General features: G+C 38.7%; 1 protein-coding gene across 5 annotated transcripts in view; it reads right to left on the reverse strand.

Moving 5' to 3' along the window:
• HDA2 (histone deacetylase 2) overlaps window positions 1-25731 on the reverse strand; it is a 182503-nt gene that overhangs the window by 125136 nt on the left and 31636 nt on the right. For all 5 annotated transcript variants that reach the window (XR_016361841.1, XR_016361840.1, XM_089817999.1 and 2 more), the window contains one exon: window positions 2731-2848. Coding sequence is in view for 3 of the 5 variants with exons in the window: in XM_089817999.1 (XP_089674125.1) it covers window positions 2731-2848 (118 nt within the window). In the remaining 2 variants the exon portion in view is untranslated. The remainder of the gene's footprint in view (window positions 1-2730; window positions 2849-25731) is intronic.

Genomic DNA, 25731 nt, shown 5'->3' on the forward strand with positions numbered 1-25731 from the left:
AATCAATTAAAACTGTGAGCAGATGGCTGTGAATTTAAAGCATTATATATTGAGTGATAGTAATTTGTCTACCAAATGTTTGAAAAATTATCAAACTATTGATTAGTAAAAGCAAATTGATGTTTGTTAAGGATATAGCCTGATCAGGGCTTTTATAGTGGTATCAGAGCGGTTTCCTGCCATCCAGTGGGGTAGGAATTTTTCTTTTCTTTTCAAATCTGCTATTGTGATTAGAGTGATCAGCACTCCTGTTGTTTCTACATCTATGGACAGACATAGGACTGGCAGTTCTAGAAGTCGGAGGAGTAATGAGGAAGTTAGCGCAAAAATGAATGCTTTGCAAGAGAGCAAAGAGAAGTTGAAGCTTCATCAACAGAGGTTGGCAGAGAGCTTGTTAGATCCCGCGATAGTTGAGAGGGCAGGGAGGTATATAGTTTCTACCTTTAGAAGGCTGACATCAAGGTTGCAAGGAAGTAAGCTTGAATTTTCCCCGACAGGTGTCCATGATGCTGATATATCTATATTTAGTACGGCACCTACTAGCCTTGATGATGGACACATTTCACAGAGATCAGTAAATGTCTCAATACCCTTGATGGATAGCAGCATTGAGCTTCAGCAGGTTGAGGCTCCCAAGGTAGTTGCTACGGTTAGTTCAGAGGCAGTTGATGATGTAGTTGCCACTAACTTTTCAAAGTCACCAAAGCAGGGAGTTGTTATTGGAAAATTATATGTTAGCTACTGTAGTGTTGCTCCAGTATAGGAGGCAATTGCTTCCTTAGGTGGGACCAAGGCATGCATTGCAAATAGGGACCCCTCTTTTCTCTCTAGCTGTAGTTTCTAGTTCTCTTTAGGGGCCTTGATAGCAGCTTTTCCTAGGTCTTTTGTCCTTAAGGAAAGATATCAAGGCTTGAGCTTGAAGTCCAGAAGTTTGTGAGGGAGTTTTGATGTCATTTTGACTTTTTATTGCCTAAGTCCTAGTGAATTGAAAAAGTTCTAGTCTAAATAATGAAGGTTTACATGCTTGGGAGATGGGAGGAGGGTTGTGAGCGAATTTGAAGAGTGGTGGAAATGCTCTAACCAAAGGTTTCCACCAGCTATTATCTCTCCCAAAACTTCCAAGATTCCGCCTTAGGAAAAATGGATGTGGTGCAAACTTGGTTGTGGGGGATCCTTACTAAGGCAGCAAACTGATTGATGCAATGTTAAAACGATGAAGCGAAGGAAGATATTTTTTCTTTGACAAACATGACTCCTGCAAAAGCGGTGGATATCCTCTCTCCTCAAGGTTTCCCCAAGTTCATGATAACTCATACTTGATCCTAAATTGTGATTGAAGGCTGTGAGAGTTGCAAGTAGATGAAAAAACTATCACAAGGGTGCAAAAAAGCAAGTTTTTTTAAGTCTAATTTGTCAACTAGGTCATGGTGAAAATCCTCAAAGTCTAGGATTTCCGCCACATTTTTCCTCTCAAAGGCAAATTTCCACCACCTTGAAGAGCACCCAAATGAAGTCTAGGGCATGGATCAATTGCTTTAGAAGCAAAATGGAAGAAAAAGGGCTCTCAAAACAATGTTAAATGGTAAGTTTGTGGGCTGAGGTAGTCAATGATACCTAAAATCAGAGAATTTCTACCACATAATTCCTCAAACGTCCAAAGTTCTACCCCACTACAATTGCCAAAATTGGATAAAATTGGACAAGTAAAGGTTGATGAAGTATGAACTAAGTGATAAATATGCTTAGGGGTGTCAAAGGGAGCAAATTTGAGGTAAGTAAAGGCCCGATTGCAATGAACATTGATTAAGATATGAATGAATCAATGTAATGGAAATAATTACGAAATTAATTAATAATTTATGCATTGTTCTCCCTTATCTTTATTAAATAAAAAATAGTAATTTATTCAATACCAATAATAATATTATTTTATTAATATTGTAAATACAAATAATATAAATAAATTATCATCTTTATAGTGTCCTTTAAAAAGCTCGCATGCATACATTTACGCAATGAATGAGAACACACCATTTACATATACATACATACATATATATATATAGACACACACACATCTACATCCAAGATGGAGGTCAAATCACAACCACAACCATAGCCATAATAGACCTATACCCCTTCCCATTCCACTAGTTTTTACTAGAGCTACTAGGAAGGGGAAGAGGAAGATGTAGACTATTTTGATATTATACTTGACACTTGTATTTGCTTATAGTTTTATAAAGACAAATTACTATTTTTATTTTTCTTTAGAGTTCAGACTATGGCTACGAGCCATCAGCATTCCATATGGGGATGCAATTTTGCATCCTATTTCCATTTATATATATCTAGATCAGCTAGTTTGGTTTGTTTAATCATTCACTCTCATTAGATGCATGTCCTAATTGGATTTTGCAAAAAAATTGTGCCTCTAATTTAATTTAAGCAATTTTTAAAGTTCCGGATATTTTCCTGAGAAGTTTCTAACATATCTCCAACACTTGCCGACATCATTTTTTTCGCCCATGGCAATAAGTTGTCGATTGCAATTATGGAAATCCCTATCAATAAATTCTACTATTTTCTTCATTGGTCTAAATCTATACATTTTGAAAGGAATCCAAACTAGAAAATAGGAAAGTTAAATGAGACCGCATGTAAAATAATTAACATTCAAATTTCATTGTCCAAATTAGAAAATAAGGAAGTTAAGAGAGACCACAATACCACAAGCAAGTCGTCTTTGGTGGCCTCATTGGGCTCTACTAAATCCTTGGGGTCTAAGGTGCCTTCTGAAATGAGAAATTTGCAAATGCGACCCCACTTTGAAGAATCAAAGGGATGCCTAAAAAGAGATAAGAAATAACCATCAGAATTAAAATATAAGACGATCGTGAACAATAAGATTACAAGAAAAAACTATATCAATGCCAAGAGGAACAAAATTGCAAAGTAAATAGTACAGTGTATCCAACAACAATTGACCGATATCAATATTGTCTTACTAATTGAAAAATAAGTTATGCAATCCCTCTTACCAATAGCGATATTATGTAATCCATCACATTAAACATGTATGTTTCTTTAAAAACTCTTAATAAATAAAATAAAATAATTCTAGGTAAAAGAAAAATCACAATTTATGAAACAAAAATTGTTAAATAATTGTTAAGTAGAATAAAACTATTTATAACAAATAAAATTATTTTTAGCTAAACTAAAATAGATTTAAAGGAAAAACAATTAACAATGGAATAACATAAAATCATTTTTAAATGTTATTAAAGTAAAATAGATCAACTCTTAATAAATATGATAATAACATTTTTTTCAAAAATATTTTAGATATCTATACTACTATACCAAATTTACCTATATTGTTAACTTCATTTGAAAAGTTACAATATTTTTGTGTTTAACTTTAAGTTCTAGTTTTGAAAACCCAATTTTTATTATTTCACTATTTCAAAAATACTTGTGTGTATTGTTGACAAGACAAAAATTAAAACATTTTTTTTTACATTTAGTTATGTGTATATATTTCTAATATTTAGATACATCTTTGTATTTTCGTTTTCACGAGACCTTTTACATTGCTACCATTGTACTTCATTCTACCGAAACCCTATATGTATCTAGTTTGTTTCTTACAAGACAAATGTCTTGCTATTATATTATCTCATCATGGCCTTTACAGGATCTACTGTTATAGCTGCAATTCAAGATAAGTGCCCTTTCACAATTATAGTTTCCCTCTATACTAATAAAACATGGCCTTCATTTGAAATTGAGCTCCCATATTAGTAGCAACAAAATACTTCCAAACAAGATGTCCTTAAGCATAGATAAAAAACACTAACTCGTCATAAAGATAAGTAAAACAATTTTACAATGACCACAAATTTTCTTATTATCAAATATATAAGTCAATAAAGAGATCACAAAATATCTAACAAATTTGAAATCTCAAAAACAAGATGGTTAATAATGTGTTTACTAGATTAGCAGGGAAAGGGTCCGGATTGCATGTTTTTAGAACAAAGACAGCTTAGAGCATAACATCAGAAGTAATGAAATAGAAAGCAAGCACATAGACCTGCATAGCAACCCACCAAAAAATAACACAAAAAGGCAAAAAAATAGCTAAACAACTCCACAGATATAGAAATGGATTCAACAAATGAAGTTCCAATCTCCTAACACGAAGCCAAGAGACTCCTCCCAAGCTGCTTTAACCTAAATGTCCTTCGCCTTCTTCTTCTTGTTGCTTGCCACATGAGTATCCTTGTCTTTACCTAGCTGCTACTTCTATTTTTTAATTTTAGAATGGCTAAATATAATTCCCATCATAGCCTTCCTCTTTATGCCCTTTGTGATAGAGAAAAGTTTTCCCAAAGCAATTTCCATCCTCCACATTCTCTCCTACTTCCATCTTTTTCTCCATCTCCCCCAATCCAACTGCAAGTCATCCTAATTAACTCTTATAATGCCCAGGGTGTGTGTTATTATCATATCCATCATCCACTCAGAAGAGATTACCCTTGTGAAGGTCATCCCTATCAACAACTTTTTCCTTAATACCATCTTTACATAAAGGTAAATAAACAAAATTATTCTCCTCTTTTATTCTTTCTCCTGATCTTCCTCTTACTCACCCTCTTTAACATTATCTTCTTTCCTTTCTTCCTTCCTCTTGTCTTCCTCTTCTTCTCTATAATGTCCCCAGTTTAGCAGTTGAGCAACTGTGTGTGTGTGTTAGCTTAGTTCTGCATGGTCCCGAGGGCTAACGAAGGGTTTAAAGGGATCTTTGAGTGTTTTGACCTAGTCATCTCCAGTTTAGGCCAAAACGCAATTGATTTACTCAATTTCAGACATACTATTTTTAGTACGTCAGCAAGACACAGGGGAGGCTAGTTTTGGTGATTGAATTTGATACCTTGTGGCAAGAGCTTTCCGACAAGCTAACACTCGTGCCATTCAGAGTCTGATAGCTAATATATTTTTATGCCTGAAGTATTATTAAAGTAACAATTAATTTAGTTGTAAAATATTAAAGTGTTACTTTAAATATTAAATTTTATGGGGATGTGTGCAAATCAAAAGGGGCGCCTAAGGGAGACATAAGTGATTATTTTAATATGTTTTATATCGCACATCTTTTATCCCACATTGCTCATGTGAGTGGAATGGACCCTTGGAGAAAGAATAAAACAGAGCGTTAGTGGCTTCATTCGGCAGGTGGAATATGAGAAGAAAATTGATGTGTGAGTTGCAGATCCGTTCTTAGCATTAGAGAACATCTATCATCTCTTGTGATATTCTAGACATCATTCCCTTGGGGTTTGGCCTTTGGAATTCATTGCTATCAACTTCATTAACAAGCAGATTGAGCGCATTTCCAGCTACAAGCGGATTGGGTGTTTGCTCATATCATTCTCGCTTCTTGTCCAATGCTTATGCCATTGTGAAGGGATGATTTTATGAGGGTCTTGAACTGATTGAAGGCAGATTTTACTGTGGCAGCACTATAGTGTTGCACTATTCATCTTACTGTAGCAGCAAGATGGGAAGTCATTACTGGAAAATTATGTCATAATGCTGGAGTAAATATTGGTTCAGTTTTTGGGCAATTCTAGGGTGTCCATTAGAGTGTTATCAGAGCTTTAAATTCTGTCATCCTATGGAAGCCTTATAGGGAATTGAGAACAACTGGATAAAAGGAAAAGTGTTTGATGAAATGTCAGAACACTAAAGCCAGAAATAAAATAGGTTTAGAATGTATGTTTGAGCATGCAACAAAAACCATTAACTTCCGCCATACCCAAGCAAGACAACAAAGATTCAGACTCACAGAGCGAGCAATCTAGTTCATCCATGCAGGTGGACATAGAATCCAGTCATAGAGACACAAAGGAGATATTTTTTGAACAAGACAGCAGTATGGGTAACCGAGATAACAGGGATACAGGACTAGGCGAAGGCAGGAATGCGGGTCCAGATCAAGAGGAGGTAATGTTAGACGGTTACTAGGTACATTAGAGGAGTGGCAGCATATGCAATAGGAGTAGAATAGGCGAATGGATATAATGTTGCAGCTTATGGCTAAACAGATGGGTGTTATTATTAATCCAAGTGATGCAAACAATGGAAATGGGGGCAATGATAATAAGAGGCCGAGGCAACAACAATGGTCCTGAGAATAACATTAATGGTAATAATAATGCACATGGCAACAATGGGAATGAGGCTAATAACTTTAGACATGTTGCACGCCCAGCTCAAACAACGAGCTCGAGACCTCTTCTACCCACCTTGCCATCCAGAGATCCGGTTCAACCAATAAACGGACCCCAGATTACCAAGTTACATGATCAGTTCAAGAGGGATTGCGAGGCTAGTGGACTAGAGTTTTAGGCAGATATTTCCCTCAGAGATTATATGGACTTGAGGATGAGACACATGCCTAGAGCAGGAGGGAGAAATCAAAACTTTGAGTTGAGAAAGAAAGTTGGGAAACTTTATTTACCTTATTATGATGCCTCGGGGAAGATGATTGCACGAGCTTGGGTGCAAAAGTTAGATACATACTTCTAGTTGAATCCGATGCCTGAGGAGGAGACTATCAAGTATGTGGCTATTTATTTGGATGGCCCAATGTATAAGTGGTGACACCATGGCATGGTAACCTTGGGGCATAATCAGATCACATCTTATGAGTTCACTAAAAGACTCATAGAGAGATTTGTTGTGAGGTTTTCACACCATCATCCCAAAATTTTGGGGACCCCCCTTTTTTTATCGACTTGGCAAAAAGAATTTTAAAGTTGTCCAAAAATTTTGATTTTAGAAAATTTTACACCTTAGACGCCTTCGGGTCAAGAGGGAGGAGGTTAGATTTATTTTTCACCCAGTTTTAACTTGATTTTCCGGAACTAGTAATTTTATCCTTAGGCTGAACAAATTTCAAAGACAACATCTTTCTTGATAATTTGGACTAGACCTAGCAGGAAAAATTACAAAATTTTGGACTTAGACGATTTTATTTTGAAAATTGGATGTAGTTATAGGATTTTTAGCATTTTCAAAATAAATTTTTTAGATTTAATTGTTTCGGAAAATTTTAATTTTTGGTGAAAATTTTTGTGATGGTGAAATTGAATTAGGAAAATCGATTTTAGATTTTAGAGAAATGATTTATTTTTGTTAAAAAATTAAGTTACATTGCAAAATCGATTTTGGATTAAATTGCAAAAATTGGTGTTAAATAGGTTAAATTTGCCTTGAAGATTTTAAAAGCCTTTAAGAAATTGGTAAATTAAAATTGAAAAAATCAATTTTGGCTTGCCAAATCCGATTTTAAATGATATTTTAATTACTAAAACGTCATTAAATGAAAATGTTTAGCATATCCAAGGCTTTATTAATTTTAGCTTTGCAATTTTGGTCTTAACCGGTAATTAAAAATGCAAAATTTCACTATGGAAGAGGTAATTTTAATGAAGCATTTAAATCTGGGCCAGAATTGTGCACTAATTAAATTTTCTTCCTCTCCCAAGGCTAGTCGACCAGCTAGGAGGAATGTGTGGAGTTGGGTATAAGAAGGCTTCCCTCTCCCTTCATTTCTCATTCCACAAGCAGGTCTCTTCCTTTCCTTGGCGATTTTGAGGCAGCCTTCTTCCATTTTGGCAATTTTTCTTTGCAAAGGGAGAACATTATCAGACTTTGCAATTTTTTAAGGAGCAGATTTTCATGTTTGAGGTCTGATTTTTTTTTTCCATAGAGCTGTGATTTTTTCCCTAGGTGAAATTTGTGGAGCCGAACTTTGTGGAGGTCTGATTTTCTTGAGGAGCTGCGATTTTGCATCAGATCTGGACAGTATTATATGGTAAAGAAAATATGTGATTAAGTCTGATTTTTTGGTACATGCATGGGCAATCTCAAGAGGACAGAATTCTAATTTTTCCAGCTAGGGCATCATTATTTGCAAAGGGCTTGAAATTCTTAGGTCTGATCTGAACTTTACAGAAGACCCGAGTATTAGTAAAGGTGAATTTAATTCATTTAAAGCTGAAAGTTGGTCCTTAAGTGGATTTCGCTCCTTGTTCTTGTCTAGTTTTGTTTCTCTTGGTTCTTCTTGCATTCATCATCCACCACTTCATCATCCCATCTATAAGTTGAAGATTGGAGAGATAAGTGTAGAATCCATGATAGGACATTTAGCGAGGCAGAAACAAGCTAGACCACCTTAGGAATGAAGTTGGGAGATATGGTAGAAATAAGTGGTAGTCCAACCCCTAGATTGAAAATTGGAGATTGATAAGTGTAGTGATAGGACTTTGCAAGGCAGAAATAAATTAGAATCCATCGATAGAAAGAAGGATGGAGATCGACAAGGGTAGTCCATATCACTTGGAAAGGTATAAAAATAAGTGTTTAGAATGGTAGATGTTAGTGCAAGCAAGAACCCTAAGCGAACAAATACTAAGAAAGACAAAGAGGATATGATGCTCAAAACCACCTTCTTCTCAAAAATGAGGCGAATTATCGATACCAATATCAGTATAGTGAACATGATACCGTTAAAGGACAAACTAAAGGAAGGACAATCCCCCATGGCAAAGAGGATTTACAAAAATGGAATTGCACATGCAACGGTTTTCCCTCCTATCTTGCCTTGTCCAGAATTGGTTATGGAATGTGCATCTAGGTTTGATTTGGTTAGTAAATCCATCATTTTTGATGATGGGAAGAGAGTGTTGACCAACATCAGTAGACAGGTGATCGAAGAAGCATTTAGCATCCCTCAATACAAAAGTATAACAGTAGTAATGATGGACTAGGTGGCCAAGTCATTTCAAGATAACCAGGAGGCTTATTTCATCCATCTAAAATAGGATTGGCTACACGAAGGAAAAAAGGGAGTCACCAGATCATCGAGACTCATCGTGGCAGACTTAAAATCAGAATATGGAGATCTCATTATGCTTCTCAACTGGATCATGGGCCTAGCTCAAGGTATGCAATTCAAGAATTGAATGTATTACTTTATTGATGAAATTGAAAATGGAAAGGGCAATTTTGATTGGGCTAGAATTATAAGTGAAAATCTAGAATTACAACTCAGGGCAGTGCAAAACTAGAAGCAATTCCACATGGGGTCCTAACCCTTCTATTTGATTGCAAGTCGGCAAAGGTTGAAGTGCGAGCTTTGGTGAAGAATGAGACCAGGAGAAGGGTGAATTTGATTGAAGATTGAGATTCAAGAAGCCCCACAATTTCAAGAAAGAGCGGATTAGTAGAAGAGATTTGAAAATATTTGAAGCTGGGTAAGGCTTGGCTATTCGTCCAAGCTAGCTTGGTTGGATTTGAATGGGAAGGTAGGAGGACTAGGAAGGTTAAGGAAGGCAAGGATAATGGGGTGGTTAAGTTCGATTTCAAGGTAGTGGCCAAGAGCAAGGCTCTCAAGTTGCAAAGAAGTTCACATCCAAGGAAGCCATCGAGGCCAAGGCAAGATTACCCCAAGTGCATGAAGACCTCATCCTTTCAAGGTCAGGACATCAAGTACGAGCAAGTTCGAGCGGTGATGAGAAAGTTTTTAAGGACAAGCTCAAGCATCTGAGGCTTCACCTTACCTCAAGGATTGAATAAATTTATAAGATAAGGTTGATGAGGTGGCACTTTCATGTGCATGCAATCAAAACATGTCAAGTGTCCTATGTTCTCATTGGTTGACAAATTATTGTAATTTTCTCATTGGCCCACAAAGTTGGTGCCCTCATGTAATTGGTTGAATAATGGTAACCCTAATTAGGGTTTGTAAGATATAATCTTGGCCCTTGATTTTGCCTCTTAATCTCGGCCATTCATTCTAATTTGGAGCCTCTATATAAGGCCATTTTGCTCTCATTTTTGAGAGAGTTATGTTGGAGAATTGTTGGCAAAATACTATCCAAATTGTTCTCTATTCATTGTTGTGGCTTGCATGGTGGATATACATGATCATTTTGGTGTATTGCATGGTTCTTCTCATCTCTCAAATTAAAGTAGGATTTCATTTCATATTGTTAGAGTAGAAGTAGATGGCTAATTGTATGGCGATGTTAGTGAATGTTAGATAGGGAACTATATACTAGGCCACTAGCATCCTAGTGGCTTGTTAGGAAGCCTTGTGTGGTAATCTAGTCCAATCGCTCCTAAGTTCTACTTGCATATCATCTTTCGGCTTGTACTTCAAGTTGGGTTGGAAGATGGGTGTCAATGTGAAAATCCTAATAATATCCCTTAGAATCATCGCACCAATGGAGGTAACACCGCTGGCAAGCTTTCATTTGGTTAGATCCTTGTCCATTTCCTAATTGCTCCATCCATAGGAGCAGTAGTAGAGCAATAAGTATTTAGTGGTAGGAGTAGTTGAAAGTGAAAGTGATCAAAGAGAAAAGAACAAGTCAAGTAAGCGAAGTACCACCAAGTCATCTTCGAATGAATAACGTGTCCACCTACGTGATTACCAAAAAAACACATCGATATACTGAGTTAGTATCCACAGGTGTAAGGAACATTGGAGTTCTTGCTTATGTCTTCATAAGTATTAACTTTTCAAGAGAGGAATTGAGGACTTGATATTTCATATCAAGTGTTTAATTGTTACATGTTATGTAGTGGTACAAAACTGACATCAACAAGATTTGATACCAAAGATCCTAAATTACAGTTTAAAGAGTTGGCACAGCTCAAGCAGTGGGGATCAATTGAGACATACATTAGTGCATTTCAGAGCTTAGTTGTGTTAGTTATAGATATTTCAAATAGGAGATTAGTAGTGCTATTTATGGATGGACTCTCAGACTCCTTAAGGGGTTGGGTCAAGGGGCATGACCCGACTACACTACAGAAGGCCACTAAGAAGGCTCGTGACTTAGCACCTTCTTTTAAGAGAAGATTTCAGCCTAGGGATTCACATACGAAGAAGGATAAGGATAAGGACAAAAAACCTTTTTACCAAGATGCACAACAAAACGGGGATAATAGGAAGTTAGATAATGACACCCTGAATGAGTTGAGGAGGAAGAAGTTGTGTTTTCATTGTAGAGAGTCTTGGGACTTATTTCATAGGTGCCCTCTCAAGGCTAAGGCAAATCAAATGAAATATTTTCCAGTGGAGGAGTCACAATCAAAGGGGGAGGATCAGCACTCTAATTCAAATAAGATAGCACTCCAGAGGAGAACATCATTTCTAAAGATGATAGGTCATTGGCACGATTGACAGGGGCTTAAAAGGCGATCACATTTAGGGTCAAGGGTACTATCCAGGGGCAGAAAGTGATCTCTCTCATTGAAACTAGGGCTACACATAACTTCATAGATGCACGGTTAGTAGCCACAAGAGGTTTACAGACTGAGCACGCTGGGTTTAGAGTCATGGTAGCTAATGGTGACAAATTATTATGCACTCAGAAGATATTTAATCTTCACATCACATTTCGAGATGGCTTTGAGTTGGAGGATGAGTTTTGTGTAGTAGACATGGGAGACTATGATGTCATCCTCGACATGACATAGATGGCCTGGCTAGTTGAGTTACACTCAACCTAGCAAAACTAAAGATGAGATTCCAGTATGAGGGAAGAACCCTTTGTAGTAGTCTCCCTAAGGAGAATGCATAGACATTTTCGGCATAATGACATAGAGTGGGCAGCAGAGTGTTTCATCATGCCAACCCCACAGGAGCCACAGGTAAAGAGTCATCCACTAGATATCAAGAAGATACTTGACAGGCATGCCAAAGTATTTGACGATATTCCACACAGAGTTCCTCCTGACAGGGGAATAGAGCATGTTATTAAGCTCGAGAAGGGAGTCAAACCGATCATGATTACCCCCTATCATCATCCTAAAAAACACAAGGATGAGATAGAGAAGGCAATTAAGAAGCTATTGGAGATGGGCCACATTAGGTCTAGCAAAAGCCCTTTTGCTTCAGCAGTAGTTCTAGTGAAATAGGATGGGACAATGTGCATGTGCATCGAAAAAACAATTAAAAACAGGGATCGCATTCCTAGGTTGATGAGCTGATTGATGAGTTGCATGGTGCACGCTTCTTCACCAAAATTGATTTTCGATCTGGATACCACCAAATCAGGATGAGAGAAGAGGACATCGAGAACACAACCTTCCGATGTCACTATGGTCACTTTGAGTTTATGGTTATGCCATTTGGGCTAACCAATGCACTTGCCACATTTCAAAGTTGTATGAACCAGGTGTTCAGGAGGCAATTGAGGAGATTTGTCTCTGTCTTCTTTGATGACATCTTGGTCTTCAGTAAGACCTAGGAGGAACACTTGTAGCATTTGGAGGAGGTGTTGTCTATTTGACGCAGTGCAAGGTAGCAAAATCCCCAAAGGAGATGTCCTAACCCCCAACTATAAAATCACATAGCAGAAACACAACAACAAGAAGCAATAATGCAAGATCTGATACCAAATCACCATAATATATTCATAAAATATAACTGATTACATGCAATGTCTCGGGCTGTAAGGCCTTCCCGGTTAAGGCCGAATACAAAGCAAGTAATAGTTCTGCAAGATCCCTCAAGACCCAATCCAAACAAGAGCTAGTCTAGATCCACACTCTGGTAGAAAACCCCCAGGAAGATCTCAACTTGTGCTCGCAAGCCCACCAAGCAATCCCCTTGTTTTCCAAGCCGCAGCTACTAGCTCTTCTCCAAATTCGCTCTTCCAAGCTCCTCCACTTCTCCACGATGGATAAATAATCACTAAAGACTTCCCTACAACCCCTACTTATACCAATCTAAGCCACAAGTCGGCCCAGAAGACAAATTAAATACAAATACATAAATTAAATGCCACAAGTCAGCCAACAACAACAATTAATTGCCCAAAATCGATGTTTGAGTAAAATTGCAATATCTCCTAGCTCCGAATGAATTAGAACTCGCGCTTTGAACCATAGGTAGAAATCTAGGCCCTCTTCAATCCCTGAAATTTTCATCCACTAACTCATTATGGAAAATTACTTACACGGCCTACAACAGGCACCAAATTCCTAAGCAATGTCGAGCTCCTCCCAGACCATGCCGAGCCACCAAAGACCATGCCAAGTAACCAATGACCATACTGAGTCCCAAGACCATGCCGAGCAACCATAGACCATGTTGAGTAGCCAAAGACCATGCCGAGCTCCATAGACCATGCCGAGCTCCAAGACCATGCCGAGTTCCATAGACCATGCTGAGCTCCTAGAGTATGCCGAACACCAATATCTGCCAAGCTCCACAACACTTAACCAAAACCCCTCCAAACATGCGGGATTGCAAGAAAACCCAAGATGCTCTTGCATCACTATTTTGGATAGAGAGTCATTGTATGTCAAGGAATCAAAATGCGAGTTTGGCATGACCGAGCTCCTTTACCTTAGGCATATAATTAGTGCTAATGGTATTCGGATTGATCCATAAAATATTAGAGCTATTGTGGATTGGCCTACTCCCACAAACCTCACACAGCTTAAGGGGTTCTTTGGTTTATGTGGTTTTTACAAGAGGTTCGTTAGGGGATTCTCACAGCTTGCCGCACCTTTGACAAATCTTACCAAGAAAGGAACCTTCACATCGATAGAGGCAACACAAAGATGTTTTGACCACTTCAAACAACTGATGTCATCTTGTCCAATTTTAGCTCTACGTAATTTCACAAAGCCATTTGAGCTTCAATGTAATGCTTCAGGAGACGAGATAGGAGCAATATTGATATAGGAGAGACACCCCATTGCATTCGAGAGTAGGAAGTTCTGAGGAGTTGAGAGGAGTTATTCTATCTACGACAAGGAAATGTTGGCCATAATGCATGCATTGGCCAAATTCCGATCATATTTGGTAGGTGGGCATTTTGTGATCAAAACTAATCACAATAGTATAAAATACTTCTTGAGCCAGCGTGATCTTAATGATCAGCAGCAGAAATGGGTTACTAAATTGCAGGCTTATGACTTTGATATAGAGTTTGTCAAAGGTAAGAAAAATGTGGTGGTTGATGCTTTATCTTGGAGACCTCACTTATGTGCTCTAGCAGAGGTTTCAGGAGATTGGAGAGATTGAATTGCAGCGAAGTATGCAGGAGATGATTGGGCTTTTGAGATAGTTACAAGCACCATTCAAGATGACAGGTATGCAGTGTTAGATGGGTTGATCAGATTTTAGGATAGGGTTTATTTGATCTCTACATCACAGTTTAGAGAGGATATTCTGAGGACATTTCATGATGCACCTACAATTGGGCATCCAAGGATCTTCAAGACCTATAGGCAGATCCGAGAGAGGTTCTCATGGAGAGGGCTCAAGGATGATGTTGAGAAGTATGTCAAAAAGTGCGCAGTTTGTCAGCAAAATAAGGAAGAGCACACATTTCCTACAGGTTTACTACAGCCCTTGCCCATTCCGAATAGGAAATGGGAAAATATTTCTATGGACTTCATCACTAGTTTACCACGAGTGCAAGGAAGAGATAGTATTTATGTGGTGGTAGACAGATTAGCAAAGTTCGCTCACTTCTTTACTATTCCTTCTACTTATACAACAGCACAGGTTGCAGATTTATTCTGCAGAGAGGTCTTTAGGTTGCATGGGATACCAAGATTTATTATTAGTGACAGGGATAGCAAGATCATGAGTGCCTTTTGGTGGGAGTTGTTCAGGCTGTGCGGTACGAATTTTACACCTAGTACAAGTTACCACCCTCAGAGAGATGGGCTGACGGAAATTGTAAATAAATGGGTGGAAGGTTATTTCCGAAACTATGACTTCGCCGCAGAGATCGTAGGTCAAGTGGTTATACATGGGGAAGTATTGTTACAATACCACATATCACATGACCATTAGGATGACTCCATTTATGGCATTGTATGGGTATGACGCACCCAACTTTATGGATTTAGTTTTGGGGAACAGCCGAGTGCCCAAAGCCAAAGACCTGTTGCAGGATAGTCAGGATATCCTGAGAGCACTCAAGGAGAACATACAAGAAGCTCAAAATAAGCAGAAGTTGTATGCTGATTAGCATAGGGTAGTGCACAGTTTTGAGGTAGCGAATATGGTGTATTTGAGGCTACAACCATATAGGCAATCATCGCTCGGGGAGCGGAGCAGAGAAGCTCAAGCCTAGATTTTATGGTCCCTATAGGGTGATTCGCAGAGTGGGAGAAGTTGCCTATGAGCTTGAGCTTCCAGAGGGTAGTCAAGTGCACAATGTATTTCATGTATCGAGGCTTAAGAAAGCCACTGGTCAAAGTGTAGTTCCTTCTACAAATTTACCCCCTTTGGATGAGGAGGGGAAGCTCATATTAGTACCTGAGGCTATTTTGAACACTCGAGAGAGGAAACGCAGATCTAGGATAGTAAAGGAGTATTTGGTCAAATGGAAAGACCTGTCAGAGGAGGATGCTACATGGGAGAGTGAGCAGGTTATTTAGCAGGCCAAACTAAGATTGCTTGAGGACAAGCAATTTCAAAGGGGGCGGGCGAACTGTAATGTACCCACTTTAGCAGTCGACCAAGTGTGTGCGCATTAGCTTAGTTCTACATGGTCCCAAGGGCTAACGAAGGGTTTAAAGGGATCTTAGAGTGTATTGGCCTAATCATCTCCAATTTGGGCCAAAACAGAGTTGATTTACTCAGTTTCAGGCATACTTACTATTTTTAGTAAGTCAGCAGGACATAGGGGAGGCTAGTTTTGGTGATTGAATTTGATACTCCGCGGCGAGAGCTTTTGGACGAGCTATCACTTGTGCTATTCGGACTCCGATAGCTAATATATTTTTATGCCTGAAGTATTTTTATGGGGATGTGTGCAAATCAAAAGAGGTGCCTAAGGGAGACATAAGTGATTATTTTAATATGTTTTATACCACACATTTTTTATCCCACATTGCTCATGTGAGTGGAATGGACCCTTGGAGAAAGAATCAAAGGGAGCATTAGTGGCTTCATTCAGCGGGTGGAATATGAGAAGAAAATTGATGTGTGAGTTGCCGATCTCTTCTTGGCATTAGAGGATGTCTATCCTCTCTTGTGACATTCTAGATGTCATTCCCTTGGGGTTTGGCCTTTGGAATTCATTGCTATCAGCTTCATTAATAAGCAGATTGAGCGCATTTCCAGCTACAGGCGGATTGGGTGTTAACTCATATCATTCTCGCTTCTTTTCCGATGCTTATTCCATTGTCAAGGGATGATTTTACGAGGGTGTTGGACTGATTGAAGGTAGATTTTACTATAGCAGCACTGTAGTGCAGCACTATTCATATTATTGTAGCAGCAAGATGGGGAGTCATTACTGGAAAATTATGTTATAATGCTAGAGTAATTATTGGTTCAATTTTTGGGCAATTCTAGGGTGTCCATTACATTCTCCTTTCTTCACCTCAAAATCCCCATCTTTCCTTTATTCATCCTCAAAGTCATTCTACTCGTTCTCGTGAAAATCCCCACAGAAGTCCCCCCAAACACTTTCTCTTCTAATTGAGTGAGATACTCCTCATCTTCAATTTCCTCCTTATTATCAAACACAATTTTCTTGCCTCTAATATTTTTCAAATTAACAGATGCAAAGGCTTTTCACAAGCCTTGTTGATCTTCTCCTCCCTAAATCTGAAATTGCAAAACTTAAGCCCCTCATTACCGAAGTCCACTTTTGCACCTAAAATATCAATTGTCCCCCTATCCTCAAAAGATGCTTAAAATGTTTAACATCCAATTTTTAACTTCACAATTTTTAGACTACAAATATGTGTGTCCCCATTTGAAGTTCTTTAGCAATGTACTTGTCACTAGCTTTCTAAATTTGTGTCAGGTTGTTCAAAGGGGTAATTTGATGTTTCCAATGAGCTTAGAGGATTTAGAGGAGCTTAGAGGATTTAGAGGAGTCATATGATGCTTATAGGTGTTATTTCCAACTTCCAATTTGGGCTCGAAGATTATTGGATGGAGCATCTACTTTTCTTAACCTAGTTGGGTTTGCATATCATCTTTCATCATCGCAATCACTCCTACACAATCAGATTTCAATTTCAAAGCATTTCAAATCTTGTCATTAATTGGGTGTATTATTGAGCTATATTGAGTTAATTTCACTAAGGTTGTCACTTAAATTAACTATATTTATTAGGCACTTCAATGTTATAGCTCATTGGAAAAAGGATGAAAAGTTCAAAATGATGGGATGCTTAAAAGTGACTTTAAGTGCTAGAAATATTTTTAAAGTATATTAAATTATTTTTTAGAGTTGAAAGTAAAACACTTAATAGATTAATGAAATGATGTTAAAAGGGAGTTTCTTGAAAGTTTCCTAAAAGGCTTATACAAAAGGGGAATGATTCTTATTAAATTAAAAAAGAAAGGCATTCCAATAAGAAAAAAAAGTGTTTTTTCAACAAACAAAAATGGTAAACATTCTTGAAAAGTAGCGAAATAAAAGAAGTTTTTCCGATTTTTCCGAGCACATGGCCTAAAAGCTACAAAAGGAGGATTGGGACCCTCATTTTGACACCTCATGGTCCTTGTTGGGTCTCTTTCAGGATGTTCTTGGCTCTGTTGACATTCTCCTTGTTACAAAAAGCCATGAGAGCCTTGTTCATCCTCTTCCAGGCATCTCCAATTACCAGTCGCTATATTTTTTTAGGGATGAGGTCAAGTGTTTTGGTCGGGTCAAAGGGTCAGGAGGAGTTGCTTGTTTGGTTCACGACCGCATCTTGAGCAGGATTTCTATGGTTCATTCAAGCAATTCAGCCAAATACTTGTGGATTCATATTGGTTAGACAACGTCTCATTTCAGGGACATCTTCATCATTGTGTGCCATTTTCCTCAGCCTCCTCATACTGCATTGTTCATAGCCTAGAGTATGGTGACCCTTTTGAGGACCTGCATGAAAGCATTACCAAATTTTCAACCATGTGTGACATTATCATTCTAGGGGACTTTAATGCTCGAACCAGAGACCCTCACACCCCCCTCTACAACCATGAGTCTAACCCAGTTTGTGCAATCAAATCGGATCTAAACACCTTAGGCTTGCAACATTTTTTTAGGACAGTCAGGAAACCCTCACTAGGTACGGTTGTCATCTCTTACAATTATGCAAGTCTTCAAGCTTGGTGATCCTAAACGGACTTTCCTGTTTTCCTCGATTCGGTCCTTTCACCTAATCGCCTAACTATAGCAGCCCAAGCATCATTGACTATGCTCTATCTGGTGTTTCCCTCATCCCCTCCAACTACTTCGCTATCTCTCGCCTCCCCCTGGTCGATCATGCCTTCCTAAGCCTTACCCTAAGGGTCTCCCCTCTGCCCACCCCTCTAACCCATCTCCTCCCCCCACTCCCCAAAGGTGACCACCCCCACCCCTACCTCCTTTTGCTTCTTTGAGAGTGATCATGACTTCTTTGTCGTTCACCTTAGATGTCTCCTTCCCAAGGACTCCTTCACTGATTTTGGGGATGTTCGCTCCATGTTTTAGTCGTTGGTGGCCACTTTGTGGTAGTCCACCCTCCTCTTCATTCCCAACCACACCTCCTCCCTTTCTTGCGGCCCCAAGCTCAAGAGTAATTGCCCCAAGAATCAATGATTTGATGAGGATTGCAAATCCTTTCGCCCATCGATTCGCTCAAATTTTTCCACTCTTTCTTTTTCCCCCTCATTTATTCAATTGAGGATCGCTTACTATCACTTTCTTTCCCACAAGAAGCAGACCTTCTCCATGATACAGTGTACCTCCCTTTGTGCCTCTTCTATAGTTTTTGAAACTCTTATGGCACACCATGTTTCCTCACCACCCCCTACCTCCACCCTGTTTTCTCACACTTCCACCCTCTATGATATCTCTAACCAGCCTCCTCTCCACCTCACCCCCTCGTGTCATTGCCACCTCTTTACTTTCTCCAACATCAATGAGGCTATGAGATGTGTGAATAGTAGTAGGATGACGAATGAGGAAGGGATTCAAGCGGAGCTCTTCAACCTTGGTATTGCTATTTTGGGTTCCTTTCTCATAGTACTCTTTAACAATGTGGTATACACCGGTTTTCCTGATTCCTAGTCGCAGCATATTATCTATCTGATCCATAAGACTGGGTCAATTTTTGACCTCGATAACTATAGGACCATCATGGTTGGGCATATATTTGCCAAGTTTTATGCCATTGTACTGAACACTATCTTATCCAGGGAGCATGATCAACAGCATTGTCGAGCTAGGGGGTAGGCTAGATTTTGTACTGATTTTCAAACCATAGACGATATTGACCCTACAGACTATCATAAAGGAGGCGCAAGACCATTCAGCAAAAGTCTACTATTGCTTTGTTGATTTTTGCAAAGCTTTTGATTCTGTTCCTCGGACGACACTTTTCCAGAGACATGGGTTTGGGATTTCAGAAACTCTTGACGGCTATCAGGAGGTTTTATGAGGGTGTTGTGGGCAGGTTCAAGACTCCTTAGGGTTTTTAGATCCTATCTAAAGCACCACTAAGGTGAAGTAGGGATGCCCTCTCTCTCCTACTCTCCTAACTCTCTCTCATACTCTCAATGGTATTTTTATTGATGAGTTCGAGACTTCCCTCCGTGACTTCTCACTCCCTGGCAATAGGTGTCATTTACACCAGGTTTTGATCTTCATTTTATTGTTTGTCAACGATGTCCTTCTTGTGTCTTCCTCCCTTGAGGAGCTCCAATGGCTCCTTGATGAGTTGGCCTCCTTTTGTTACTTGTGGTAGTTAGTCACAAAGATGGGCAAGGCCCAAGTGATGGTCTTCAATTGCTTGAAGACCTCGCATCTCCATTTCCACTTTCAAGGCCTAGAAATTGAGATCACATCCTCCTACACTTAACTAGGGGTTAAGTTCTCTAGGCTTCGTTTCGGCTTGAGATCTGTCATGTAGCCTCATCTTAATAAGGGGCTCGACTACCTGGCTATACTTGAGAGACAATACTTTAGACACCACTTCCAAGATACCATGACCAAGATGTTCCTTTTGAACTCTTTGGTCAAACCGATCATCCTCTACATCCTCTATGGCTCTATTATGTGGGGCCCTCTCTCTTGGTTTATGATTGGGCTTTGGTTGAGAATCCAAAGCCTCCTCCTTCAAATGCATTATCAAATGCCATCGGTCCACCCCCCACAATATCATCTTGGTTGAGTTTGGGGCTCATCCTTTCACACTTGGGACCTGTTGGTTCCTAAAACTACAGATTGGAATCCTACGAGCCTTGCCTGCTTGATGCTGGGATATCCAACTGGTTAAGGCCAACTTGACGGAACTGAACAATGTGATCCGAGTTCCCTACACTTTTGGCTCTGCAAAACCAAGGCGGGTATACCTGATCCTGGACAACAACCTTAAATCCAAGACCCTTATAACAGATTGATTAGAATGTGAGTATATTGAAAGTTTTCCAAATGGCAAGAATTATAGAAAACTTCAAATCTGCAAATTACGAGTTAAGAATAAAAGTGAATGATTGTATAAAGTGATAATGTTTTAAATAAAGAATAATTATAGATTAATGCAACAAATGATGATATCAATTCCTTAATGGAAGGAAATAAAAAATTTGCTAGCATATGGATTATGAATCAAGAGCAATATAAAGACCAGTGCTTAATTAAATGGGCAATTAGAGTCAATATTATAAGTTGAAACGTACAACTTTATAAAGTTCAATGTATTTAAACTATAAACAATTTTAACAATTCAGGCGCAACGGATCAATTATATAAATGCAATTTTAAACTAGTCTAAGATGCACTTTAACTCCTACAAAGACAAACTAGACATAAATACGGAAACAATTAAATATTTCACAATATCTATGTTTATCAAGTTTAAAATGCAATAATGACCCAGTCCACTTATCTGAATATTGAAATATTTATAGAAAATAAATAAAATTATTTATAAAGGACACAACTTAATAATAAATTAAAATAAATATTTCTTACTAATCATGCCGGAAATAAAATTGCATTGAAGACACTCCTTACGGATGATCCACCCAATACAATTTAACTCAAAATCTCGTAAGAATTTATTCAATAATCCACAATCCAATAGCTTAGTTCAAAAAATCATTTCTCCACCAATGAGAAAATAATATATCAGGTTTGCCATAAAAATTTTAGAAATGTATATGTATGAATATGAATCCCCTGTTGTGTCTTTTACATCCCTTATTTATAAAGGATGAAGGAGCATTATTAACCATCGCACCCTTTTGAAACTAATATCTACCCAACATTAAAGATTTAATTATATTAAAATGCAACCATTGGTCAATACTCGTAACTTCCATCATGCGTAATCCCCCTGAACTTTCCTTTTTCATGTAGCCGTGTCTTTCAAAAATGGCAAACCAAACACAACCCAAAGCATCAAAGTGACCGGGAACAACCTGGAGCATTCTGGTTGCAAACGAACCTTCTTAAATCCTTACTGTTGAAGCCATTCTACACTTCATTTATGTCTTCATTTCCTTAGTGGGCTTTTGATGGGTTGATTTGATCTATGCATCAGGAGTCCTTGCATGGCCTTCCTCACATAATTCTGAATATCCAGAAATTGATGGCAATTCTAACCGAATATCATCTTTTCATTTGTTGCCACAAATCTCCAAGTCTGTCGTATATCATCCAAACTCTTCTATTTTTTATCTCGACAAAAACAACACCCTGTAGATGGCACTCGAAATGAATATTCTTTTCTGGACACACACGGCATACTCTAAACCACTGGCTTATTTGTTCTTTATCTTTTATGGCACATGGTCTCCTTTTTTACTGTATAGAAACTCCCAACTGTTATGAAAACAATCTCCATGGGCGGTACATGCTTTGTGTCATAGACGGAGTTTCATCTGAATACATAACTTTGGTTGCTATATATGCTTCCATATTTCTCCATATGCCTCTTGTGAACATCCTCTTCTGCTATCCTGTTGATAATTTTTGTACTGAGAAATCCGGAAATTCTGCCATGGTTCTGCTGCACATACATTCATCTGCAATAACAGAGAGCACTATTAGATTAATGAATAATAATACAATTCCAAATCCTTTGCTTTGCTGGAAGAGAAACAATTCACTATTCATGAGGACTGAATATCTAGTAATTATTGCTGATAGCCTTCATGTATATCACATGATTCCCAAATCGTTGCTACTTCTTCCATGCCTTGATAATAAGTTTTGTTTGGACATTACTCTCAATGGTCTTCACTACTACATTTGAAAAAACACTCGCATCCTCAGGCATACTACTGAATTGCCGTACACATTTAGGGAGAACCCAAACAAAGACATGTTGAAAACACAACTTGTATCTTGTGAGTTTCAGCATCAAAGCCTTAACATCCCTTGGTCATCTTTTCTTGAAATTCTCCAAGTCTTACAGTTCTGAAGGAGGACCCCTTTTGGCTACTTGCTCACATTGGTAAAGTGCTAGGTGTAGTTGTTGTGGATGTATTTATTGTTGTCCTGTGATATGTAAGCGATAGAATGTTCCTGGAGATGTCAGCAACACCTCAACATGAAGAGCAGAAAAAAGATTAACAAGCATCGTCCAAATCAATAAGTATTCTTCCAGACTGGCGAGATTGGGACAAATTCCTGTGCATATCATGGTGCAAAAGCCTCTGCACTTTGTCAAGATCAGGCTCTTCAAAATAGTGAGTGATACACAGAACCACTATCGTTATGAGTGATTATCATGTCTTCCCGGCAGTGATCGTACTCATGCCATTATTCATATTATTCTTTCACCAGTCTGAAAGTCATCTTTGTGCTTTCCAAATGCAACTTTCTCTTTCCAATAACTTGTATATATACCTAAACAAATTCTTTCTCAATGTGTAACTTGGTGAATTATGTGCCCCCTCTAGTATGGATTCTTGGTGATTTGGGAAAACTAAGAAGAACAAGCTTGACGAGAACTCCCTCAAACTGCCACAAATTAAGACTGGGCTTCTTAATCTGAAGTATGCTGAAGATACAGATATCGGACAATGAGCTTTCAGACAGAAATCAAATCTTTGAACACTCAGGCCTGGCAATCACAGAATATTAATGGAGTGTGATTAATATAGATAGAGAAGTCCTTGAAAGGTGCTCCACTTATTTCTTCTCGAGGCTTTGACATATGCTTCCTCCATAGTCCAGAGTTGTATAGACTTCTGGCATTGCTCCCCAATATGTCTAAATACATCCACCACTGCAATTCTTCAACATGTTTTGGCATCTTAGTTTTGACATTAATGATGAAGATTAACAATCTCTTGAATACAAAAGTCTCACTCCTCAAATGGATGCCCTAAATTTTGCCAAAAAATAAGGGTCCATCAAGACCATCTTTCATTTGGTTTGGTTTCTCCATTGGCTTTGGAGCTTTGCAAACACTACTGAGGGTTGTCATAGGTATTCTTACCTAGCCTATTGCTCTCCTAAGGCAATGGTGATCTCCGATCTTGTTGGCAGAGCTCGCTATGGGTTCGCCCAGGTATTAGCTCTTCTAGGCTTGATTGGGATTGTGATGGATCGCCTTGCCCCCTTACATTTCTCCCTAGATGCCCCTACTCACCTCCTTCCCTATCAACAAGAGTTGAATGAGCACGTAAGGCTCGACATATACAGATAGTATATTATCACAACATGAAGTAACCCTCCGAGGGGACTTCGCCCAAGGACGGCCTTCTATGCCAAGCACAACATGGATATCCAGGACAGGGTTACTGTGCGACCTTGGTACCTCACTCCCTGTTGGACTTATGCCCTCTACATCTCTTTGGGGTATTCTAGAGTTGGTTCTCATCAGTTATGCATACAAACTGAACACCAAATTGACAGACAGTATAGGGTTTGTCCCCTTTATCCCCCTGGGGAGATGGAAACTAAGACCCATTTTGTTTTCTGTTGCCACATTTACTTTGATATCAGGGGGAGATCCCACTGCTTATTCGGAGTGTGCATGTCCATTTCTTCATTTTTTAGATACACTGATCAGCAGTGTTTTGCACTTTATCTCTAGGAGTCCATGCGGCTTCATGATTACACTTTGCAACTTCAGTTTCTGTCTAGACCAAATCCACACCAGCTCATCACCTCTCTTTCCATTCCTGTGTCTCATGTCTGGGGGACAAGTGCTCGTTGGACTCTCCATCAAGACGCATTAGGTCTGTAAGACCTTGCAGAGGGTCCACTTGACAACATCAGCACCACCATACACCCACCAAGTCCTTGAGACAGTCTAGGGCACGTTGTCGCCCCGGACTGTATCTTTTGTGTTGGGATACTTCTCGTTTGTGAGGAGTATCTAGTCTTTCTTTGTTCTATTTTTTTGGTGCCTTTGCTTTCCTTCATGTGCTTTCTATGGACACCCTTTGGTGCTCTCGTTGCTAGTTGTTTCCTTGTTATATGTCTTCTAATCCCTTAAACCCTTGTGATCTCTTCTTGGACATTAATAAATTTATCTTATCTTATCTACTTGGAGGAGACTGCTTCTTCATCTCTAGTTTGTGAGGACAAAACCCCTTGTAGGAAACATTCTCCAAGTTGTTGAGAGATATAATCTATAGAATAATCTAATGACTTTATTTAAAGATTTTTAAATGTGCAGAGCTTATTGGATATTAGACTTGCAAAGAACAATCTCGAAGAAGATTGAGGAGGTTTAAACTTCAATTTTGCTAGTTGTATCTTCTTTGTTGACTATATTATTTCCAACCAGCAATATCACTTCTTGAGGGTCAACATGAGAATTCTAGGGCAGTCATTGGAGTTTGAGGAGCTAATATTTTTATTCATTAGAGATCTTAGCCATTTTTCAATGCTTTCAAAACCCTGATAAAGTGTGGTTTTCTTTTTTGGCCTCCACTTCTAGCTGGTTTATGTAATCTTTGGAACCCTACTAAAGTGTGAAATTATTTGGCAGCCTTCACTATCACTTATGAGCATAAAGAATCTTGTAGCTCTTGTGGGAATATTTACAGACTGAATAGTCCTATTAAGGAAGAAAATAACTTGGGAGGAGCTTTCTTTTGTGGACTTCATGGTTGGGTAAAACTTTTCATCTTGGTGGTGACTTTAATGTGATCAACAGTCCTAGGAATGATTGTTATAGTAGCATTCAAACTACAAGGTTGGAATTGTATATCAAAGATAAGTTCTAGTTTCTCTCTTTTTAACATAGCTTTTAAAACTTGCAAAATCTCTTCAAATAAATGGCAAAAGGGCTATTTTAATATTGTGTTGTGTTTAGAAAGCTTCTTGTTGTTTCCTGAATAGTTAACTAATCAGTATATTACAAAGTCCTCTATTTTTGTGAAGAGCCCAAGCAGACTCTAACTGACCATGCTGAGAGAGGGAGTGAGAGTAATGATTTTTGGAAAATTGTGTTTTTATTTGTTTTTTTAATATATATATATGCGTGAAATGAAAACACTGAAATATTAAATAAACAATTCACATTAATATGCCAAATACTAGGGCGGAGGCCCTAGCTCGGTTGGCTAAATCTTCCCTGTTGCAGGGGGTTGGTCACGGGTTCTAGTCTCCCCCGTCCTCATGGTACCGGTGGGCGTGTCGCGCGCGCTACCGGTCACGTTAAAAAGTTTACCAGGCGCACTGCAGTTTATAGGGGGGCCGTGTTGCACCGATTCCTGCAGTC

The sequence above is a fragment of the Cupressus sempervirens genome, chromosome 1 (genome assembly GCF_028749045.1).
Source record: "Cupressus sempervirens isolate cs-2001-9-10 chromosome 1, ASM2874904v1, whole genome shotgun sequence".
In the NCBI taxonomy this organism is placed as follows: Eukaryota; Viridiplantae; Streptophyta; class Pinopsida; order Cupressales; family Cupressaceae; genus Cupressus; species Cupressus sempervirens.